The sequence below is a fragment of the Lepisma saccharinum genome, chromosome 10 (genome assembly GCF_977018435.1).
Source record: "Lepisma saccharinum chromosome 10, izLepSacc3.1, whole genome shotgun sequence".
Lineage (NCBI taxonomy): Eukaryota > Metazoa > Arthropoda > Insecta > Zygentoma > Lepismatidae > Lepisma > Lepisma saccharinum.
Window position 1 is genome coordinate 44,075,515 of NC_139238.1, and position 22,714 is coordinate 44,098,228.

General features: G+C 41.5%; 1 protein-coding gene across 1 annotated transcript in view; it reads left to right on the top strand.

Annotated features, from left to right (window-relative positions):
* Positions 1-22,714, top strand: part of bys (Bystin) — a 47,824-nt gene that overhangs the window by 15,996 nt on the left and 9,114 nt on the right. Inside the window, exons 3-6 of the mRNA XM_083129773.1 lie at positions 2,616-2,757; positions 6,038-6,187; positions 12,692-12,918; positions 18,215-18,423. Coding sequence (XP_082985899.1) covers positions 2,616-2,757; positions 6,038-6,187; positions 12,692-12,918; positions 18,215-18,423 — 728 coding nt within the window. The remainder of the gene's footprint in view (positions 1-2,615; positions 2,758-6,037; positions 6,188-12,691; positions 12,919-18,214; positions 18,424-22,714) is intronic.

Below are 22,714 nucleotides of genomic sequence, written 5' to 3' on the forward strand. Positions count from 1 at the left end.
GGACACTGACAGTGATGACGCCAGTGACCATCTCAGAAGTGGAACGGCTATTCAGGAGAAGGGGGGCATAACATTCTCGGAAATGGAAGCAGCTACGGGACTCGTCAGAATCACCCTGCATCGCAATGTGCACAAACACCTTAAACTGGGGACGGTGTCTGCCAGGTGGTTCCCAAAGCTCTAAGTGCAGCACAGAGACGACAGCGTGAGGATGTGAGTCATGATCTCCTGCAATGTCACCACCAGGATCCAGAAGGTCTCGTGTCCAAACTTGTGAGTGGCGATGACACTTGGCTCCATTTCTATGAACTGGAGACCAAGGCCTAATCCATGCAGTGGAAGCATAAAGGGAGCCATTGAACATCATTTGGCAGACGTCGACGACTTCCAAGCTGCTGTCTGGATGTGGGTGTGACATACTCCAAGAAAGTGGTTCCAGGAGGGCCTGGAGAAGTTGCCACACCGCTGGAGCAAGTTATATAGCTGAAGGGAGGCTACATTGAGAAGTTGGACATATCTACTGAGGTGTAACTATTCTGTGCGAGTGCAAAAAAAATAAAGTGTAAGTACAATATGGAATGTTGTTATATGTAGTTTGCAGATGGCTGATCCGACCTTTTTTTTTGTTTGTTTGTTTATAGATCACAATTAATAATAAGGGGCAAATAAGCATATTGAAGCTTCAGTGCATGGTATAGAGTGAGGTTCTACTGAATTATACACTTCCCCTGGCTACAGGGGCATGTAAATGCCACCACTGTGATGGCAGACCTTTTACGTTAATCGAAATTTAAATACATGCAAATGCAAACTTATAACAAAAAAAACCCTGAAAACTCGCAGAAACCGTACTTCACAATACTTCAACACAATAAAATCATATGTGTTCTTGAAATGCCCTGCACGGTGGCCGTGCGGTTTTAAAGTGCAAGTTTTGGGCTTCAACAATGGGATGTGCGCTGGTTCTGGTCTTCTGGAGGAAACTTAACAACTGTCATACGTTCGATACAATATCACAGACCTGTTCCCTCCATCTTATGATCATCCAGTGGTTGCAGACTTTCTGTGATGTTTTAACCCAAAATGGCAATGGAGTGACTCATTATTTTAAAATTAAGTTTCTATGTCAAATATGTGATGCTCCTCTGTCCATGATGCTAATATCACAATTTCCTCAATATATAGAGTCATGGTGGTCGAGTGTGCTCATCTGATTGCCACGTCGGTGATTTCAGAGGGTATTTGTTCCAGTAATGCCCCTACGTTGAGATGCTCTGGGGTTCACCCAGCCTCCAATATATGAGTACCATAGGGGGGGGGGGGGTGCAATAAATGCAGATGTCATCAGATGGTGGCACATCACCTCCACATATGGCCAAGAGTGAATGTGTGGCAGCTTTACCTTTGTTACGTCAATGTAACTCATGTTGATTTCCCACCTAAGCACATACAGCACTGCCATATTATGTGAATTATATCCTATTATGAATTTTGCTCAACCCTGTATAATGTAAAATCAGCTTTCGTACTCATTTTGTTACCAAAAATTTTAATGTAACCTATTGTAATTAGACGTAAGCGAGTTACTTTTTCTGCGAAACTTACTCATATAGATTCTATTATTTTCAGTGGGCTCTGTCACCATCTGCTTAGGAACTCATTGAGTGAACATTTACAATATTTACATCTAATTATTATCAACTGTATCTTTTATTCCCCATACATGAGTAGCACACTGTATTGAAGTATAAATACAACAAGCAATGTAGTTCATTCTAATCAACTTACAGTTCATTTTTCTGTGCAGTTTTTGTGTATGGTCAATTTCATCACATTTTGGGGAAATGTCACGTAAATGTACATGTAGAAACCTGATTGCATCTTTAGATGTTTACATAATAAAAATGATCTATTTCTCTTCATGCAACTGCCAAACAGATATCTTTAGATACGATGTAATAAGCAATGTGCACAATTAGAAAAATATGATCTAGAATAAATTTGCGATGGGCAGGTATGAAATTTTGGCCGATACAGATGAAGTACTGTTATAAAATTTACCGATAACTGATATTCTACCAATCTGATATAAAATTCCAAATGTTCCTGGAAGTCCTGAATGGTTCATTGCCCTCCTTAATAAATGTGTGTTTCTAGGTGACTCCAGTGAAAAAGATGTTGATTATTTAGACATTTACTTTTTTTTAACGAAGTATGGCATGTATCCATGGCAGAATTCTGCACTAATTATAAGATGTTTTTAGATACATTAGATTGGTAAAATAATCGGTAATTTTACAAATAAAGTACCGATTAATCTGTCCCATCCCTAGAATAAATATTAAAGCGATTGGGAATAAATATTTTTCATTGACAGTCGCTAAACATGAAGTTTTACATAGTGCCACACAATTGTGAATACCGTATATTTTGACCACCTTTTACATTTTCTCATATTTGAGTAAACATTTCTCTTTCAAGTCCCTCAGTCTTAATACTCAGTAGACAAAACATTGATCCCATACCACACCATATATTTTGCTTCAATTACAAAGGGTAATTTGTGTTCATTGTGACCCCCACTTATGGTATGTTGTTGTTGTTCTTTATTTAAGGATGTTAATGAAGAGGAGGCAAGAGCATTGGAAATGTTTATGTCCAAAAATCCAGTACCACAACGTACCTTGGCAGACATTATCATGGAAAAGATTACAGAAAAGCAGACTGAACTGCACACACAATTTTCAGATGCTGGAAGTAAGTACACTGGTTGTAGACTGTTACACTCTTGCAGTTACTGTTTCGAGATTAGTGACTTTCACATTTTTTTTTTAATCAGGTCAAGCTTGATTAAGTAATGAATATAGTAATAAATAAATATTAATCATGTTATCACAACCATTATACAGGGTGTTTCACTTGCTCTCGGTCCCTGATTTTTGTTTATAATAATCAAACTATTGGTCATAATGTAATGAAATTTGCTAATGACATACCTTGGTGTGTGAGAAGCATTGTTACTTCATTGGAGATGGTGCCACAGTCTCTCTAGTCCTTGTGTGGGCATCCACATGCATCTGGGTGATTCTGCCATTAAATGCCAATCATATGGACGTGTGCTTTCAGTCTGAGTTCTTCGCCAGTTGGATGACGAGGAACTTCATAATGGCTATTATCAGCAGGATGGTGCCACTTTCCACACTTCCAATGCCGCATGCCAGAAATTGTGTTGTTCTTTGAACATCGTGTCAGATCTTACCCCCACCGGAGTTCTGCCTATAGGGCATGCTGAAAGGAAAGGTCTATCGCAACAAGTCACGGACTATCAAGAAACTGCAAGACGGCATTCAGCAAGAAATTGACGCTGTGACTCCTGATGTGTTGGTGGCTATCTTCTGTAACATGAAGAGGCCTGTGCAGGCATGCATTGATGCTAAAGACAACCACTTCCAACACTCACTCTGACGTCACCATGCTTCTCATACACCAAGGTATATCCCTAGCAAATTTCATTACATTATGACTAATAGTCCAGGGCCAAGAGTGAGTGAAACACTCTGTACATGAAAATAATACTAAAATGCAAGATGTCGGTGGAACATTGACAACATTATGTTCTTGCTATAACAGCGTCCCTCCTTTGTTCAGAGCACAAAGTCAGTATGTCCATATACACCTTTGAGTGTGAAAGTACATTTAGGACACCAGTAGTTCTTGTTCAAAATATCAACCAGATGAAAGTATGTTGTCTGTGTTGATTCATTGTCCCACCATTAATAAACATACTTCATAAATCAATATCAATTAATTCCTTGGAAGTATAACATTCTGCAGAACTTGAAACAGGGCTTTTAAGATAAAATATCGATAATCATTACATACCAATGACCAAAGGTTCCATATTTTCACTTTCCAAGCCTTGCATTTCCTAATGGCAGCACTGTATACACACTTAGCAGGATATACAGAGACAAAAGTGAAAAACATAATATCTGTGTATATCATAAGTATAAGAGAAGGGTGTGAAGGCAAAAGGCTGAGTATGCATCATCTACTCCTTCTTAAAAGTATGTCATATTGATGCAAAAGAACAGCACTTCATGAAATGAATTTCATATGCACAGTCCAGGTAGACTTTGTGAAAATCTAACATCAGTGAGACGAGAAACTCTACAAGAAAGACTTTGCAACAACAGCCAAGAAGAATGACATGTTTTATATACAGGGTGTCCACATGAAACCTCCCTGATTTCAAATTACAATTGTGAGGAAACTACTGGACATGATGTGTGGCTGTAAAGCAACCAAAAAAGCCAGTTTCAGTCTAAAGACATTTGAGACATGCGTTTGAACGAAAGCCACCAGACGTAAAGACAATTAAGGTTTGGCATGACAAGTTCCTAGCCACTGGAAGTGTTAACTGACAGTCAGGTTCTGGCAGAAAACGCACATCTGATGAAACTGTGGAGGTGATCAGGGAGGCCCTCAAGAGAAGCCCATCAAAGTCAGTTTGCAGAGCATCACAAGAGCTGAACATCCCATGCTCAACAGTTAACAAGGTGTTGCATAATGGTCTTCATCTGTACATACAAAGTGCAAATTGTTTAGGTGCTCCAACCATAAGACATACCATGATGCGAACAGTTTGCTACTGAGATGCTGTAACGAAATGAGCAAAAACCCCAACTACCTGAGGATGCACCTTTTTTTTTTTCAAAACTGCCTTCAATGGAGTTATGCCACCTGTGCTCTGAACCCCTCATATATCGTAGCACCATTTGGCAGCAATTTATGTGTCGCTTGAAAACTACACACGAAATTTCAGTTCTGCCTTTTTTTGTTCATTAGTATACATATAAAAGTATGACATATTCAAATTACATTGTTACTATTGAAATTCCAGAAATTGTTTCCATAATCTGAAAATTTTGAAAATTAGGTGTTTTCTATAGGACCCTCTAATTGAAGCACATTGGGAAAATAATTTTTGTTTTCATTATTACATGTAAAAGAGCTCAGCTAAAAGCAGTAGTTCACATTCGATGGTGTATATGGACATACTGACTTTGTGTTCTGAACAAAGGAGGGAAACTGTTATAGCAAGAACATACTGTTGACAATGTTCCACCGACATCTTACATTTTAATATTATTTTCATGTACAGAGTGTTTCACTCACTTTTGGCCCTGGACTATTAGTCATAATGTAATGAAATTTGTTACGGATATACCTTGGTGTATGAGAATGGTGAATTCAGAGCGAGTGTTGGAAGTGGTCCCCTTTAGCATCAATGCATACCTGCACAGGCCTCTTCATGTTACACAAGATAGCCACCAACACATCAGGAATCAGAGTCAATTGCCCGCTGAATGCTGTGTTGGAATTCCATGATAGTCCATGGCCTGTTGCGATAGACCTTTTCTTTCTTTGCACCAAAGTATCTACTTGGTTACATGGTGCTACACTGTTTGCACTATGTTCTGGGTCGGTGTATGTGTGGTGTATGAACACATGGTGCGTGCTAACTAATCAAATGAACGTTTAAAGCAGCAGACTTGCGTTTGTTGAATCTTCTGAACTTGAACATCGCTTTCCGTCTACTTGGTTGAACGTCATTTCCTTGCACCACCCTGACATTGGAATACAATGCACTACACCGAGTGTCAAAAAGTGCAGCGAACTAGATGGGGCTAATGGTATGTGTGTTAATGCATGAATGATAGAGCATGGCCACAAGTTGTGACACCTTCAAATTTTGTTATTTTGTTAAATAGTCACATTAATTCGATACATTCACTACAGTAAACTTTTATCCATTCACCAACATGACGTGTTTGCAGTTCCAATTTTTTTGAGGATAATGTATCTGGGTGCTTATCCTTAATTAGCACATTATTTATTACCTTAATAGGATTGCAAGTAAGCCGTACATTATTTCATTTAGTATATTAGTACAAGTAATGGCTTGATTGTAATATTTTCTTTATTAACTTGTTAATCTGTGCCAGAATCTCTCAATGCCATCTTCTCCCATCAGGTCTGCAAATACAGGAATTGGATCCTCGTGTCAAGGAAATGTATGAAGGAGTCCGACAGGTTCTGTCTAAATACAGAAGTGGAAAAATCCCTAAGGCTTTCAAGATAGTTCCTAATTTGAGAAACTGGGAGCAGATTTTGTATGTAACAGGTGAGCATATTGTACATTTTGCTGCAGGTATTGTGTGTGTTTATTTTGTTTAATGCTCTTGATCTGTCTGCACTGCCATTTTGCATGCTTTTTTTTCATTTTCTCCTACACTGACGATGCAAAAGTGTACATAAAGTGATGTTATTCATACATTGTGTTCAAGAGGTGATACTTCTCTTCTATCTTTTCATCGCACAGCAAGCTACGATGCCAGACGTCCCTGATTCGAATCCTGGCATGAGTGTTCTTTGTGAATGTCCCTTCATCAATTACATATCACTCATCCTCATCTTCGCAATTAGTCAAAAGTGGCAGAAATGCAAAGTAAAATAAAGCAAAGCAAATCAATTTTTCATTACTTTTGCACCAGTATTGTGCTTAACCTTTACTGGCCCGATGATATCATATGGTATCATCAAAAGTAAGGTCGTACTGGCCCGATGATACCATATGGTATCATGGTGCTGATTACGAAATGGATGTGCTTTTTGGACCTTCATACTCTTATGTTTGGGTGGAAACTCTGACACAGGTCTGGAGCAAGCCTGGGAAATTCACATTCTCCCCCTTCCCCCTCTCCGCAACATATCCATGCCACATTTCCGAACAGTTTCACATTTTGGCTCATTATTCAACTTGTATGGCACCCAGGAACATGAAACATGTTTCATTCTCTTGAGAAATGTCCATTCTTTGAAAAGAATACTAAGGTTTGTGCCTTCTCTCCAAAATAGCAGGGGAAGAGGGGGCAAACTCCAGGCATTCTGAATTGTACACGGTTGCTGCTCCCATAGTGCCCGAGTTATAACAATTTTCTAAGCAATATGCAAACTACATATTTTTCGTAAAAAACAGAGTTTCACATTTTGGCTTATTATTCAGCTTGTATGGCACCCAGGAACATGTAGCATGTTTTATTCTCTTTGGAAATGTCCATTCTTTGAAAATAATACTAAAGTTCGCACCCTCTCCCCAAAATAGCAGGAAAAAAAGGGCGCAAACTCCAGATTTTTATGTTTTTTCCATTGAAATTCGGGGGTTGTACCCCCCAAGTCCCCCTTCCTCGGTCGGGCATTGTGAATTGTACACGGTTGGATGCACTGATGTTTTAGCTGAAAAACAAAAGTTATCCGAAGTAGATTGCTCCCATAGTGCCAGAGTTATAACAATTTTCTTCCAAAGATTGTTCGAATTTAAAATTCCCACCGAGAAGCCTGGACCAGAACGGGGTTGCTTTTGTAAACCTGCTCGACCGTCTAAAGGTTAAATGGACAACATTAGTGGTGATGTCAAACAGCATACAACTTAGCAGTATTGAGTCCAAACAAATAGTCACTTTGTTTTGACCTATTCGGTGACATTGCATTTTCCATTGCAAGGGGTAACTTAAATGGTTGTGACAGCAGTTATGAAACAAAATTGTGATGTGTGTAGTACATCCATTTTGGAGAATACGTCTACATATCACACACAGCTTACAGAGAATAAGGTAAAGAATAACTGGAATAAGATGATCAGGCATTTTTAAAGAAAATCTAGACGTTTCAGTTCTGAGCACAGCGGAAGCAGGCCTGAAGCTCAGCTGATCTCAAGTGCAGTCACACTACCACTATGGATGATGGGAAATGAGCAGTCTCACATGACTGCAGCAGCGCTGCCTATTGGCTGGATTGCTGATCGAATGCCCCCAGGAGCAGTCACTTTATTTCCTACTCCATTTATTTTTTACATTCTCCTCTGTAAGGTATGTGTTGTATATGCACCATGTTCCGGCTGTCTTTACCCCCCCCCCCCCCCTTACATATTTATTAGAGGCTGGGTGAATCCCCAGTGCAGCTTTATGCTTGAACAAGATTGGAAAAATTCCGACCTTGATGATCCACTCCGGGAATCAAACTCAGGTCCCTCACATGACAATCAGATGCCCTTCCAGTTGGACCACAACAGCTACATTATACCAATGGAATTCTTGAATATTTTGAAGAAAAACTGTGATAAATTGATGAATGTAATCAGTAGAGCAATGGTATACCATAGACCAGGTTAAGAGTCCTGATGAAATCTGTGTTTCTTGCATTTGCTGACTATGCCTTGTACTGGAAAATGCATTATTTTCAACTATTTAATTTCAAGACAGCACATCATATTATTTTGTAAGAGGTAATGTTTCACCACCTTCTCTTTTGCAACATCAGACCCAATAGATGTGGGTTGTGTTGTGGATTTCATCATCATCATCCTTTGCTGTTTCCTGCCTCTGGCTGGGTAGGCATAGAAGTCAAGCCTCTCCATGTTTTCCTGGTCTGCCAGCACTCCTCTCTCTCCAAGGTGTTCCAATCTTGTCCTCTTCTCCTAAAACTCTCCGCTATCTGCTCTTTCCACCGACATCTTGGTCTCCCCTTTGGCCTTATTCTCACTCCTTGTGCACTGTAAGCTCTTACTGGTAGTCTTTCTGCATCCTTCCTCTTCATGTGTCCGAATCGTCTCATAGTTTGCTGAATTGCTTAATTGTTTGTTGTTGACAAATCCCAAGATCTCATAGATGCAGGAATTTTTTTTAAGTAAAGAAAAGGAATTCAATTCAGAAAAAGTTATAAGAGATTTCTGAAAGATATTGCGAGAATAATGTATAAAAAAGAAATGAAAGAGACCCAAACTTGGAAGAAAAATTATGAATGCCATCTCAAAATATTAAAAAAAAAATATATATTTTTTATTCAGTTCAAAAATATATAGTTTAGAATGTAGGTGTAAATTCAAACTAAAAGAAAGAACTTTGGAACATTTTAGGTATACTCTATGTGATCAGAAGTACAAGTTTGGGCAACCCTCCATCGGGAACACTGGCAGTCAATACAATGTTGGCCCACCCTTAGCCTTGATGACAGCGTTCACTCTCACAGGCATACTTTCAATCAGGTGCTGGAAGGTTTCCTGAGGAATGGCAGCCGATTCCTTGCAGAGTGCCAAAATGAGAAGTGGTATTGATGTGGATCGGTGTGGTCTAGCATGAAGTCGGCATTCCAAAAATTCCCAGAGATGTTCTATAGGATTCAAATCAGGACTCTGTGCAGGCCAGTCTATTAGTAGGACGTTCTTGTTGTCAAACCACTCCCCCACAAGCCCTGCAGTATGGACGGGTGCTCGGTCGTGTTGAAAGACACAATGGTCATCTCCGAACTGGTCTTCGACAGTAGGCAGCATGAAAGCTGTTAAAATGTCAACGTAAGCTTGTGCCATGACATTGCCATGTAAAGCAACAAGGGGGCCAAGCCCCCTCCAGGAGAAACATGACCACATTGTAACCCCACCACCTCCGAATTTCACTGTCGGGACTACACAGGTTGGTAAATGTCGTTCACCAGGCATTCGCCACACCCACACCCTACCATCGGATCGCCACATTGTGTACTGTGATTCATCACTCCACACAACGGTTTTCCACTGTTCTATGGTCCAGTTTCGACGCTCCTTGCGCCACACGAGGCGGCGTTTGGCATTTGTCTGTGTGATGTTTGACTTATGGGCAGCTGCTCGGCCATGGAAACCAAGTTGCAGCACCTTGCACCAAACAGTAATCGTGCTTGGAGTAGATCCTCATGCAGTTCGGAATTCCTGTGTGATGGTGGCGATGGATGATTGAAGATAATGCTGTACGACCCTCTTCAACACTCGATGGTCTCTGGAGGTCAACATTGGAGGTTGGCCTGCACGATTTTTGGGTTGTACACATCCATCCCTTCACTATAACATCAGAAACGGTGGACACAGGGATGTTTAACCCTTAGTACGCCGCACGGTCTGACGAAAGTAAGCCCAGTGTCGCCGAGGCTTTGAGCGGGAAATTTGAATTCGTATACATAATGGAGAAAAATCGTAACAACTCTGGCACTATGGGACCAATCTACTTCGGATAACTTTTGTTTTGCAGGCAATACATCGGTGCATGCAACCATGTAAAATTTGGATGCCCCAACCGTGGGGGGGTTACGGGCGGGGGCTGCATCCCCCGAATTTCAATGAAAAAAAAATAAAAATTTGGAGTTTGCCCCCTCTTCTCCAGCTACTTTGGGGAGAAAACCGGAACTTTTGCTTTTTTTTCAAAGAATGGACCTTCCGCAACAGAATGAAACTTGATTCATGTTCGTGGGTGCAATACAATTTGAATAATAAGGCAAAATGTAAAACTCTAGCGACTTTAGCCAATTTGCATATTATTCATAAAATTGTTATAACTGACACTATGGGACCAATCTACTTTGGATAACTTTTGTTTTGCAGGCAGAACATCAGTGCATGCAACCATGTAAAATTTGGATGCCCCAACCGTGGGGGGCTTACGGGCGGGGGCTGCATCCCCCCAATTTCAATGAAAAAATCATAAAAATATGGAGTTTGCCCCCTCTTCTCCAGCTATTTTGGGGAGAAAACCGGAACTTTTGCTTTTTTTTAAAAAGAATGGACCTTCCACAACAGAATGAAACTTGATTCATGTTCGTGGGTGCAATACAATTTGAATAATAAGGCAAAACGTAAAACTCTAGCGAAATTTAGCCAATTTGCATATTATTCATAAAATTGTTATAATTGACACAATGGGACCAATCTACTTCGGATAACTTTTGTTTTGCAGGCAGAACATCAGTGCATGCAACCATGTAAAATTTGGATGCCCCAACCGTTGGGGGGGGTTACGGGCGGGGGCTGCATCCCCCCAATTTCAATGAAAAAATCATAAAAATGTGGAGTTTGCCCCCTCTTCTCCAGCTGCTTTGGGGAGAAAACCCGAACTTTTGCTTTTTTCGTTCGCACTTGCATCTTGTGTAGCTACTGTGAATCTATTTCTCCCTTTTGACTCGGCTCTTTGTGGAAATATGTCCGGAAGGAAACGTTTGTGCGTTAGGGAAATCGATGAGCTGTTATATGATACGAAGTGTTTATGGTGAGGCGTTTGTTAGTCCTAACAGAGGAGGGACGGAGCCTTTGCAATCCTTTCTTTTGTCTATACTTCTGGATAGACGCACGCTTTAGACTCATGCTTTTGGCCTCTGGCTATCGTCAAGCTTCATTGCATTTCTAACATAGAGGCGACAGAAAGCTGACAATGCCAAACCTCATCCAATCCCCTCTCTCCTTCCCCTATCCCCTAATCCCCGCCACTACTTCAGCTCGATCACCAGGTCTAAACACAAAGAAGAATGTGTGCCTTATCAGTACTAAATCACAGCGTTGGATGCTTGGAGGAAAACAGCATCGTAAATACCAAGCATTTATTGTGTCTGTCAACTGAAGAGCGAACACGTGTTTGGGTGAGCCCAAACACGTGACATATTCCGAGAAAGGAGGGGGTGGGGGGATTTGGAATTTTCGAAACATGATTGCAAAACATGTTCCCGAACGAACTGTCAGTGTTTCAACCTCAATTTACAAATATAAGTGTGGCAAACCCTCGATAATTGTATCTAAAGCTGTTTGTAACATGTGTTTTACAGCGGTTACAAGGGACATACTTTTTTTGTAACATATGTGTTACGGCGGCAAACTAAGGGTTAAGAGGGTGAAAATCTCACACACAGACTTCCTACACAAGTGGCACCCAACCAACTGATCACGTTGAAAGTCTTGAGTTCCTCAGACCATCCCATACTGCTGTCTCACACTGTCTACAGACTACTGAGTTCGCTGACTATGTGTTCTATGCGGTAGATGGCAGTACTGTGTTGCCCTCTATGATAAACGCATAAAACGTTTTGCAGTGTGTCAGTATACTTTTGATCACATAGAGTATTTTGAAAGGAGAGAAGTCAGGTTTTACATGACATGTTTCTATGTAATAGAAACCAAGCTAAAAACTAATTGGAAGTGCTAATAATAACTTTGAAAGAAATGGTTGAGAATGCATTAGAATTATAAAAATAAGAAATAATTTAAATAATGAATCAGGTAACTTTTTCACATTGGTTCCAACAGTCAAGAAAACACACAAATAAGACAGTGATAAATGAAAAAAATATAAAATGAAAGCAAGACTTGGCAACTATGAGATCTTGTGTTTTGTCAACCATCTTGGAACTGATTCAGCAAACTGTAGTCCACAACATGGGTGGACAACTCCATTGACACTGATTGTGCAAGCGAGAAGTTTTTTAAAATATACCTGGTAGAGAGAGAGTCAATGTGCTTTTTTAGAAATTAAAAGTGAATGATGATAAAATATAGAGCAGATAATGGCCCAGTTTTCTTAGGTTCATTACAATATATGCTATTGTCACCTCCCCAATGGCATAGTGGTAACATACATCACCACCTTGTAATCAAGGAGTCTCGTGTTCGATGCCCAGTGGAGGCACATGGTGGTTTAGATCCCACTTTAAGCTGTAGGTCCCGATTATCCTTTCTGTGTATAAAGTTGACTTAAAAAATCAACAACAACCATGCATGCTATTCTTATGTCCATGAATGAAATGTACCATATAGGCAAGTAATAACTTGTTATTTATATAGATCCACCTTCATGGTCTTCGGCTGCAATGTACCAGGCGACTCGGATATTTGCCAGTAACATGAAAGAGAAAATGGCCCAGCGCTTCTACTTTTTAGTTCTCTATCCATGTGTGCGAGATAACATTGCTGAATATAAGCAACTGAATTTCTATCTGTACAGAGCATTGAAGAAGGCCCTCTACAAACCAGGAGCATTTATGAAAGGCATTCTTTTGCCTTTGTGCGAGGTATGTTGTAAAATTACTAATTCTTTTTTAAGATATGGCAGATGCCTTGTGCAACATTGATTTATGATAAATAATATAAACATTTTAATTTTTTTTATTGCTATTTTGGTCTTTTACACAATATTTCATCTGATTCAAACTATCTTTGGCAGGTTGTGTAATGAAATGGATGTTTGATGTAGAGTATGCTGGTCATAGGTTATTTTTGATGGTTCTTTTTTCTCTTTTCTAGTATCTGTGCCTTGGCTTGGCTTTCAAATAAAAAAATACTGAAAGTCTCTTTCCATTCCTTTGTGGTGTAACTCGCATGGAACATGTGGTTGTCTCATACTATTGTCCAGTCAAATTAGAGTTTAACCTGAACATTCAAATAAATTAAACAAAACTTACTGGAATATGTACTACTACTTGTGTTGTATTTGTCACAAAAAGTCCCAAAGAATCCCATTCCGAGTTTCGGAGGAATGACATCATCAATATGGCTGCCGTCAGAATTTGTAGTGGAATCTTTAAATGTGTATAACTTCTCACAGATTAGAAATATAACCTTGATTTTTGCACCAAATTAAAGGAAATCAATTGGAAAATTTACAGAATAAAATATGTTATACGTACTCAACTGGTTTTCTGAAATATATTAACAAAAACGATAAAATTAGATTTTTCATTGCCTGTTTTAATGTTTAAGCGTAAATTACTTAATAATTATAACATACTATTAAACGTTTTGACTTTATAATTGTAGAGTGTTGTCCAGAGACACCTGGATCTTTTCTCTACCATTAACCATAAGGAAGTTATTTGATTTAATGTAATGTTTGTTTGCTAGCTGATATACAGCCCTACTAGTACAATAGTACGCATTGCTTGCATGGTAGAATTATTTTTTAATTCTTAATGAGATAGGTGCGGATATCATTCTCTACATCAGATATGTAGATGATGTGCTTATTATTGCTAAAAATGAGATCACCATCACGGACGTATTTAAATTGTTAAATGAATCACATCGTCGCATGAAATTCACTTGCGAACCCATGAATAACGATGTAATTTCTTTCCTTGATCTGCAAATTAAGACAACTGACACAACAATTCAAAGATCAGTCCACAGGAAAAAATTAGCAGGGGAAAAATACATCCATGCCAATTCAGAACATTCACCTACAACAATGGATAATATATTTTTAATTTTTTTTCCTGAGAGCACAAAGACTTATGTTCTAATAATAAGGATATCAAAAATGAAGAAGAAAGTTTTTTAATATAGCAAAAGAAAATGGCTTTCACACTAACAGAATAAACCAAATCAAAAGACAACTCGCAAGAAAACTAAAGGAAAAGAGAAATACAGACAAAGATGAAAAATCTGTTGAAAATAAATTTGTGTGCATTCCATTCCACAAGGGATTCTCGCATAAAATTGCCAAAATTTTTAGAAGATTTAATTTCAAAATTGTTTTTAGATCACCAAGAAGTTTGGAATGTACATTTAATGAATTCAAAATGAGAAACACTCTACCAGATGTGGAAACCACAGGAATATATAATATAAGTTGTTCCTGTCCAAATGATTATGTAGGACAAACACCAAGGAAAATGGCACGAACATGATTTGGACATTATAAATCTAAACCTAAGAAAAGGTTTGGCAGCTCACATCATCGAAGAGAAGCATTTCATTAAAAAGAGAAGGATTTTAAAAAGATTGACGGGAAACATAGAGTTGAATGTATGGGAAGCTTCGTTCATTGCAGAAGAACACTGGAATAAATTAAATAAAGAAAATGGTAACATAGATCCAGTATGGAGTTTTCTTTTTCACAAATGGAGTAAGCCACCATCATTAAAATTTAATATAACAGAAAACATCAAGAGACTTTGTGAAAACAATGATGACTTTGAATTGCCTGATGATATTTGGGATTCATAATTTTAAATAAAAAAGAATGTTTTTTTTATCTGAAATAAAAATAAAACAGACTGCTTCTTTTCACAGTTAAGTTGCTATTACAACAATGTAACATTGGCAACATCCATTATATAACGGATTCTTTTTGTTTAAAAAATTACTAACTGTTGTTATAACTGTATCTTTAGTTAAAATGAAAATAAATGTCTGATGAAGGGAGCGTGTGTTCTCCTGAAACATCATAAGGAAAAACTGTTTTCTTATGCTTGTAATAACCGTAAACTACAGGAAAATAATCCTACTAATACAGAGGTTGTTCCGTCTACGTTTGGCCAATTTCGTTCCTCCCCCCCTGCACTCAGAATGAACTCACCCAACCTTGGTCAGGCATGTTTGTCAGTGTAGTGTGTGAGCTGTAAAAGAGTGGTTGTGTTTTGTCACTGGGCCAAAAATACAGCCAAAACTGAGCCGCTTTTTGGGAGGAGTGCGTTGTATAACTTTCCAAGTGTTTGCATTTTCTCGCTTGGCCGAAAATGTTGCCAAAACAGTTGCTTTTGGGAAGGTTATGTTGTAGCCTTTTATGACGCAAAGTTCAGTGTGTCAATGATCAGGAAGTAGTGTAAGAGCAAGAATTGTGATGTTAGTTTGACTTTATTCAAGAATGTGATCGGCAAGTATAAGGATTGCATGGCCCCAGCGTTCGGTTCTCCAACAAAGGGGACGAGAACACGGCCGTGCACACAAGCCACAACCAGTATGCAAGTGCAAGGTGCTGTTAACAGTTTCCAAAGACATATTTAGATGATTTTCCATCTGTCTTTGGGTCGGTGGATTCTCTTGCATGCCCATTCTGCGAAGTTTCGCCTGCATACTGGTGGTTTGCTTGTGTGCACGGCCGTGTTCTCGTCCCCTTTGCTGGAGAACCGAACGCTGGGGCCATGCAATCCTTATACTTGCCGATCACATTCTTGAATAAAGTCAAACTAACGTCACAATTCTTGCTCTTACACTACTTCCTGAACCTCGACACACTGAACTTTGCGTCATAAAAGGCTACAACAAAACCTTCCCAAAAGCAACTGTTTTGGCAGCATTTTCGGCCAAGCGAGAAAATGCAAACACTTGGAAAGTTATACAACGCACTCCTCCCAAAAAGCGGCTCAGTTTTGGCGGGATTTTTGGCCCAGTGAGAAAACACAACCACACTTTTACAGCTCACACACTACACTGACAAACATGCCTGACCAAGGTTGGGTGAGTTCATTCTGAGTGCAGGGTGGGAGGAACGAAATTGGCCAAACGTAGGCGGAACAACCTCTGTACAGTTGAAATTAAAGGTAAAGTGGTAGCTTATTTCACTTCTGGCGGAGAACATACCCTTTGAGGAGGGCATCGTACATTAATTTCTGAATGTAAAACCCAAGACCCCAATTTTTTAAGCTCTCATTAGTCAGTAATGAAGTCATCATAATGGTGGCCATGACGAGTATTCCTATTCCTGAACCATGTTGCTTCATTAGTTATTTATCATTCATGACATCTTATTTCTATGCAAGTTGCAGTTTAAAAGTCTATTAATAAGATCCACTATATCACATACCATTAAATATGGTGGTCAAGGGGGGCTTTTTGACAAAAATGTAAGTTAATGAAAGTACTTTTATTTATCATATTTTGGTGATTTTGGTCATGAATTTTCATCTTGCCTGCCAAAAAGCAAGATAAAACACAGCACACACGAAAATATAATAACGTATACAGTATCTAAAGTGATCTATCTGAGCTGATAGACTAATTGTAAGTTTGGGGTGAAAGCTGTTAAATATTTCAATATGAATTATTGCCTTTGATGCAATGTTTTCACTAAAAATAGACAACTTTGCATATTGTTTTACCTTTTCTAAGGATAGCTCAGAGCTCAGTTCGATCCCCGGCCATTTCAAATCCGGGAACTTTTCTAACGTTGGAAGTGGCCCCGGCACCCACCCAGTGTCGAATGACATGGGTACGGGGGGGGGGGAACCCTGGGGGGTAAAAGAGGTCAGGGGCGTGATGCTGATCACATCACCCCAACTCACGACCGGAACAAGAAAGTGTGGGTCGTTACCCCACACACCTCCTATACGCCTTCATGGCATGGTGCTAAGCACAGGGGAGCACTTTACCTTTTTACCTTTCTGAGGATAACAGTACAGTACCTGTAGAATTGCATTTGATATTAGTGTGATATGAAGTTCTGTGTTCATTTTTATTTTGCATATTTTTAAGCTTTCTGCAGCATTTTTGCTGGGTTGTAGTGAATATAAATTCTCAGTGTAGTAATTAGTTTAGGTTAATGCCTGTTGATTGCGAAAACTTAAACCCCTGGTTTTTACACCATTTTTTTTGCTAGTTTTTAGTGTATATAAAATTATGTTAGAGTAAAATCAGTATTTTTGATGTATTGCCATATTTTTTTTATTAATAATGCATATATCATTTATGGTTGTGTTGCATAATATATATATCTAAATATACACTTACATCTTCTTAGGATAGAACCAAAGCATAGGGAAAGTGATGAAAAGGAAAAACAGGCTTACTTAAAATATAAGTTGTGAGAATGGTGCTGAAGTTGGCTTGCTAGCTTAGGTAGAAGAATGTCCAATATCCAGGTTTCATCCACGGTTGAATCACAATTTTTCATAGAATGGTTTGGTAGTTCATGATGTATGCAGTAAACACAGTTTAAAATGACACGTGAAATTTTGAAATTTCGTATTTCCGCATTGCAATTTAATGGTTAGAAGACCCTTAGTCTCCATTCACTAAGGGTACAGCGTCTGGAGCAGATAGGGTACTGCGTCACTGCTTTGTTTGTTCCCTGGTGGCGGTAGTTGCAATTTCTCCCATTCGCGGAGCTGGTGTATGTATCAATCACTTAACCTGGACAATGGACAAGGACTCCCAACTTAGCACCCCATCCTCAAAAAGATCCCTGACCAGAAAAAGAAAAGATGCGGTGCGCATACCTGACCCCCCTCAAGCCACGCAGGGAACAGGAATTGCACCGCATTGAGCAGCACGTCCCAGTCCCCCAACCACCACCCGGCAGCACCACCTGACAACAGGAAGCAGACGATGTAAACCAGGATACACATGCCAGCTCCACCAAATGGAAAAAATTTCAACTACCGCCACCCAGGAACAATCAAAGCAGTGACGCAGTACTATCTGCTCTCTAGATGCCGTACCCTTAGAGAATGAAGGGAGTCTTTGAAATTAATAGGATTCAACCATTAAATTGCAACGTGGAAATAAGAAAATTTCAAAATGTCACTTAAGTAATGTTTTGGTAAGTTGTAATATTTTGTCTGATTATATTCATGTTTTTATCGCACACAGAGTGGAACGTGTACATTAAGGGAAGCAGTGATCATCGGATCTGTGATTGCGAAAACCTCAATCCCTGTCCTCCACTCCTCAGCTGCTCTGCTGAAAATAGCAGAGATGGAATACACAGGAGCCAATTCTATTTTCCTCAGGATATTCTTCGACAAGAAGTATGCCTTGCCATACAGAGTAGTTGATGCAGTGGTTCATCACTTTTTGAGGTAAGTAAGCAAATATAATAATTTTAGTTTCTATGCACAAAGTGTGTGTGTGTGTGTATATATATATATATATATATATATATATATATATATATATATATATATAAAAATCAAATAAGGTAAAAGGAAACACTCACCGGACAGTAAGAAAATTCAAAATTTTCGCTAATTTATAGCATCATCGGTGTGAGAAGAAACAGAAGACGGAACCGGAAGTTGGGGTCCTGCAGAGTTGCCAGGTCCCCATTGAAGAAGAAGCGGTGCGTAGAACGAAAAAAACACTGTTTCGTCACCAGGCTCGTCGTAAACTGTGAGTGTGTAGGATGAGTCGGGAGGGTGGGTGAGGGTTGGGCATTACTGGGTGGCCTTGTTCAGGCCAGGTGGAGTGGTTGCACTCATGGCCGATATATAGGCCCTCTCCCATCTTTTGCGAACAGAGGTGTTGGCTGGTTGGGGTAGGAGGTGGATGATCGCTACCCGGAAGCAGTCGTTGAAACTGATGTTGTGGTGGTTGGTGTGGACGGCGACAGTGAAGTCCAGGTTGTGGGTGGAGGAGCGGTGGTTATTGATGCGGAGGTTGAGGGCCGTTGATGTTTCCCCCAGGTAAAAATCACCACAGATGTTGCAGGTGAGGATGTAGATAAGGTTTGAGGCATGGCAGGTCCCTTTGGGATGGAGGGTAAATTTGCCAGTGGCCGTGTGCACCTGGAGGGTGTGAGAAGTGACGAGGATGGGACAGGTCTTGCACCTGGGTCGGTTGCATTTATGGGCAGGGGGGTGTTGGATGTGTGGTGAAGGAGTGTTGTGGGCCAGGATGTTTTGGAGGTTAGGGGGGCGTTTGAAAACCACCCTGGGTTTGTCGGGAAATATGTTTTTGGTTTCGGGATCACTGTGGAGGATTGGGAGAAGAGAGTGCAGTGTGTGCCTGATTTTGTTGAGGTGGGGATGATATTGGGTGATGAGTGCAGGTGGGTTGGTGGCAGCAGGTTTCTTGGTGGTAGTGGTATGTGAGGCAGCTCGTGATATTTGCTTGGTGACCAGGATGGAGGGATATCCACGGTTAACCAGGGCCTGGTGTAGGCGGAGGTTATAATTCTGGCGGGAGGTGGGTGAAGTGTTCAGGCGCTGTCCCCTGAGGGCCAGAGAGAATGGAATTGCTTTTTTGGTGTGGAACGGGTGGGAGCTGGAGAAGTGTAGGTATTGCATGTGGTTGGTGGGTTTTATGTGGATGGAGGTAGTCAGGTGTCCTCCCTCGATGTGCACGTCCACATCCAGGAAGGTGATCTGCCTCACATACCACTACCACCAAGAAACCTGCTGCCACCAACCCACCTGCACTCATCACCCAATATCAACCCCACCTCAACAAAATCAGGCACACACTGCACTCTCTTCTCCCAATCCTCCACAGTGATCCCGAAACCAAAAACATATTTCCCGACAAACCCAGGGTGGTTTTCAAACGCCCCCTTAACCTCCAAAACATCCTGGTCCACAACACTCCTTCACCACACATCCAACACCCCCCTGCCCATAAATGCAACCGACCCAGGTGCAAGACCTGTCCCATCCTCATCACTTCTCACACCCTCCAGGTGCACACGGCCACTGGCAAATTTACCCTCCATCCCAAAGGGACCTGCCATGCCTCAAACCTTATCTACATCCTCACCTGCAACATCTGTGGTGATTTTTACCTGGGGGAAACATCAACGGCCCTCAACCTCCGCATCAATAACCACCGCTCCTCCACCCACAACCTGGACTTCACTGTCGCCGTCCACACCAACCACCACAACATCAGTTTCAACGACTGCTTCCGGGTAGCGATCATCCACCTCCTACCCCAACCAGCCAACACCTCTGTTCGCAAAAGATGGGAGAGGGCCTATATATCGGCCATGAGTGCAACCACTCCACCTGGCCTGAAGAAGGCCACCCAGTAATGCCCAACCCTCACCCACCCTCCCGCCCTCCCTCCCTCCCTCCCAACTCATCCTACACACTCACAGTTTACGACGAGCCTGGTGACGAAACAGTGTTTTTTTCGTTCTACGCACCGCTTCTTCTTCAATGGGGACCTGGCAACTCTGCAGGACCCCAACTTCCGGTTCCGTCTTCGGTTTCTTCTCACACCGATGATGCTATAAATTAGCGAAAATTTTGAATTTTCTTACTGTCCGGTGAGTGTTTCCTTTTACCTTATTTGATTTTTATTTAGCCCTTTTGGCCCTCCTTGCTTTTATCCATTATTATCCACTTTTGGTATGAATCCTTTCACGTATAACTCCTATCAACTGAACCGCCTGCGATCTCTTATTGTTTCCTACACCAAAACTACGTCCCATGCACGCTTCCTGCACTCATGTTTGATATTAGGCCTAACACCCAAAAGCCTCACACCCAAACTGCCGTTTTCCGCCATGCCCCCAAGCATAAAACCCACGATTTTCCCACTAGCGAGAAATTTCGCTATTGAACTGACCCACGCCATGTACCGATCCCAGCTAAATCGCGCCCGAGAACTGTCCATTTCTATTCAATCCCTTACCAAAATCCTGTTGCTGACCCCAGGTAACCACCATCACAAAATAGACTCCTTCTGGCACACCGCCCATTCCATTGCCAGTGATCTTAACACTAAACACCTCCAAAAACTCTCCAATCTCTGCCGTCAAGCTTTTCAGACTGGCTGCACCCTTCCCCTTCCACTGCCGCCCAATTTCAGTCCCACACCAACATGCCCGCTATTACCCGACCCCCCTCTACCATTGCCCACCCCTCCCACACCACCACAGACCCCCCCTGAAAACCAAAACTGCACTCCCATACATCGCACCTTGGGAAACAACCAGTCCACGGACAAACCCACCCCTACCAGATCCATGACCACCAATGACCCTAACCCACTCAAAAACAACCAGACTGTACTCAATTTATCCAGCCATAAACTGAGCACTGATGAAATAGCTGTTTTATCCAAAGGCCTCACCTTCTCCCCCACAACTCCCCCCAACCAATTCCGCCTACTTTTTGACATACACACATTTGCTCGCAGCCTCCGATGGCAACATTTCTGGGCCAAAAATCCCTCACTCCAAACTACTACCAGTGAAACCCACCCGAGCCTCCTTCAATTTAGCCCCCCCTCCTCCCAAGATCCACTCCCCCCTGCCCACCAACCACCCCTTGGAAAGATACATCACTGCCGTCATTTCCACCACCTCTGACAGCTCATTCTTAAATAACTTTCACAACCAACCTAACCTCAATCCCCCCCAACAGAAAGCTCTCAGAGACCTCCGCAACAACCACAACATCAAAATCCTCCCAGCTGACAAGGGGTCCACCACGGTGGTCTTGAACTCTCAAGACTACCTGGCGGAAGCCAACCGCCAGCTGGCTGACCCCTCCACCTACAAACCCACCACAGTTGACCTATCCGCCGAACACCTCACCAAAATCCGGGACTTCATCCACACCCGCGGCCCACCTGAAGGCCTAACAGCTCGTACCACCGCCATGTTAATACCCGACAATCCCCGCACCCCCACCTTCTATCTATTGCCCAAAATCCACAAACCTGGCAACCCTGGCAGACCCATTGTGTCCAGCTATAACTCACCTACAGAACGAATCTCAGCCTTTGTTGACTCCCATCTCCAGCCTCTTGTGAAAGCTCTGCCCTCCTACCTCCGTGACACCAACCACTTCCTCCAGAAAATCAGCACCCTCCCACCATTGCCCCCAAATACCATCCTTGCCACCATTGATGTCACTTCCCTCTACACCAACATACCTCACTCCCATGGCCTCCGCTCCATAGAATTCTATCTCAATAGCAGACCAAAACCTCACAACCCCAGCACCAACTTCCTGACCCACCTAGCCCACCTTGTCCTCACTTGTAACAACTTCACCTTTGAAAACCAAAATTTCCTACAGATCCGAGGTACAGCCATGGGTACCAGAATGGCCCCATCCTATGCAAACCTCTTCATGGGCCAACTTGAGCAAGAGTTTTTGGCTACCCAACCCCTCCAACCCCTCCTCTGGCTCCGCTTCATCGACGACATCTTCATGCTCTGGACACATGGAGAACCATCATTGTCAGCCTTCCTGGACCAACTTAACCACTTCCGTTCCCTAAAATTCACCTGGACACACTCCCCCAACCAGATCACCTTCCTGGATGTGGACGTGCACATCGAGGGAGGACACCTGACTACCTCCATCCACATAAAACCCACCAACCACATGCAATACCTACACTTCTCCAGCTCCCACCCGT